Source organism: Rutidosis leptorrhynchoides, chromosome 4 (genome assembly GCF_046630445.1).
Source record: "Rutidosis leptorrhynchoides isolate AG116_Rl617_1_P2 chromosome 4, CSIRO_AGI_Rlap_v1, whole genome shotgun sequence".
NCBI lineage: Eukaryota > Viridiplantae > Streptophyta > Magnoliopsida > Asterales > Asteraceae > Rutidosis > Rutidosis leptorrhynchoides.
Window position 1 is genome coordinate 456,223,035 of NC_092336.1, and position 2,215 is coordinate 456,225,249.

The 2,215-nt window shown below is 34.9% G+C and overlaps 1 protein-coding gene across 1 annotated transcript; it reads right to left on the reverse strand.

Moving 5' to 3' along the window:
* Positions 1-589: 589 nt before the first annotated feature.
* On the reverse strand, positions 590-1,015 carry LOC139842193 (putative F-box protein At1g67623). The gene has a single exon (XM_071832363.1). The coding sequence runs from the start codon at positions 1,013-1,015 to the stop codon at positions 590-592; it is 426 nt and encodes a 141-aa protein (XP_071688464.1).
* Between the last annotated feature and the right edge of the window lie 1,200 nt (positions 1,016-2,215).

Genomic DNA, 2,215 nt, shown 5'->3' on the forward strand with positions numbered 1-2,215 from the left:
AAAAATTTTGAGACTCATGATAACAGACTTTGCTTATCGTGTCGAAAATATGAAATCATATATAGATTTGAGTTAAAAATAAGTCAAAATTTTCTGGGTCGTTACAATATTAGCGTTTTATAATTCGGGTAGTGCCTACCTGTTAAAGTCCATACTTAATAGCTAACACACAATTTAACTACTACAATTCTATCATGAAAAACTAATTACATTAATACTTCACGCTTAACTTTGGTACAATATCTTACAATCATACAATACCACTATATTACATAGCACACGATAACTATTATACACGGCGTGAAGTATGGTAGCTGCTGAAACAAAACTAGTTAAACTCAAATCATTCAGTAAACACACTCAACTCGTAGGACCAAAAATAAGACATGCATTACGGTTTAACCAATATTATTTCCCATCCCTGGTCAAGTGGAAAATAACCGTTGTAGCCCCTGATAGTGCAGCGTGTTGTGACGTCGTCAAAAGGATGGGGGTTACATAATACCCAACAGCACCGTAACAAGTCAAAAACCTTATTTCTCACCTCAACCACTAAATCCGTTACCAGTGGAAATGCTCGATTAAGAATTTATAATTCGAGGTTCTTTTTCTGTGTTTGGTGTGAGGCAAACAAGACTAAACCATAAACATAACATGCTTCTTTAAGTTGCATATTTGCAGGTTTTTCTAATGAATGTAGTCCTATATTGGGGTATATAGAATCAAAATAAGCCCTTAACCCATAGCGGAAAATTGCATTAGGGTTTCCGGAATACATAGCCATAAATAAAATATGGGCCAACTTAGGGTCTCCCCAAGGTGAGATACACCACCTATCAAATGAAAGTCTTTTATAAACCAAGGCATGCTCGGAATGCCTTTCAAATGCTTTGCAAACCGACTTTGCTATAAATAATTGGGCCGATGAATCTTGACCAACTTTAGACAAGATTTCAACAATCATTTTCGATGGTAGATCTTCTAACATATTCGGTTGTCTATCCCTAACATCCATTTTTGTAATTCGTTTCAAACTGTAAAAGAGGCAAAAATTATGCTTAGATCTATAGAAGAAGATGATGGTAAATAACAAGCCATAACAACCAATTTCACATATAGCATAGAAACACAAGCACACTATAATACATATATTACAAGGCATGATAAAAGTAATAACTGCTAACTTTTAATCGGACTCAGTTGTTTCATCTTCTTTAGACTTAGTTCGTTTCGCTAATTGTTTACCAATACCCATACCACTCCTAATACGAGCAGTCCTTTTCACACTCTTTTCAGAAGGAGCTAGTCTTATATATGTTCCCGGTCGATAATCAAAGGTTAAGTAATACGGGTGTTTACGGTATGAACGGTCAGGGTTATTCCTGATAACTAATGGTCCGTCGGGCTTGGGATCGGGTTTCTCTATCTTGATAGATGGAGATTTTCCCCTTTTCTTTTCTTTATTAAACTGAGCCGGTGTAATTTCTATCACTTCATCAGAATCCTCATCGGGATTCTCTTCCAGTTCCTCAGAAAATTAGGAATCTTCCCAGTATTTTTCTTCCTCAGCGGAGACACCATCGACCAATTTTAACTTTGGTACATTGGTTGAAGATTTTGACTCAATATCTGAGTCGCTTGAGTGACTACTGTAATTGGAGTCGCTTGAGTGACTACTGTAATTGGATTCATTTGATAGTCTAACATGATCGGATGAAGTCATCTAACACATAATAGGAAGCATGTTAAGAGATTAATATATCACATAATATTTACAAGTTAAGAATATATAGTTTTCAACAAAAGTGTTAAGCAATCGTTTTTAAAAAAGACACGGTCGAAGTCCAGACTTACTAATGCATCCTAACAAACTTGATTAGACACACTAATGCAAATTTCTGGTTCTCTAAGACCAATGCTCTGATACCAACTGAAATGCCCCGTTCATATTGATTATAAATGTTTCATATTAATTGGTTTTATTGCGAGGTTTTGACCTCTATATGAGACGTTTTTCAAAGCCTGCATTCGTTTTAAAAACAACCCATAATCTTTATTTTATCGTCAAAGGTATAAAAGACATAACCTAGATTATCAATCGGCGATAATCTAAAAATACCAAGTTTTTACACAACCATTACAATATTTTACAATCATAGACATCCAAATACAGTTTTTAAACAATATCATACAAGCATGCTGACTCCAAATCTCG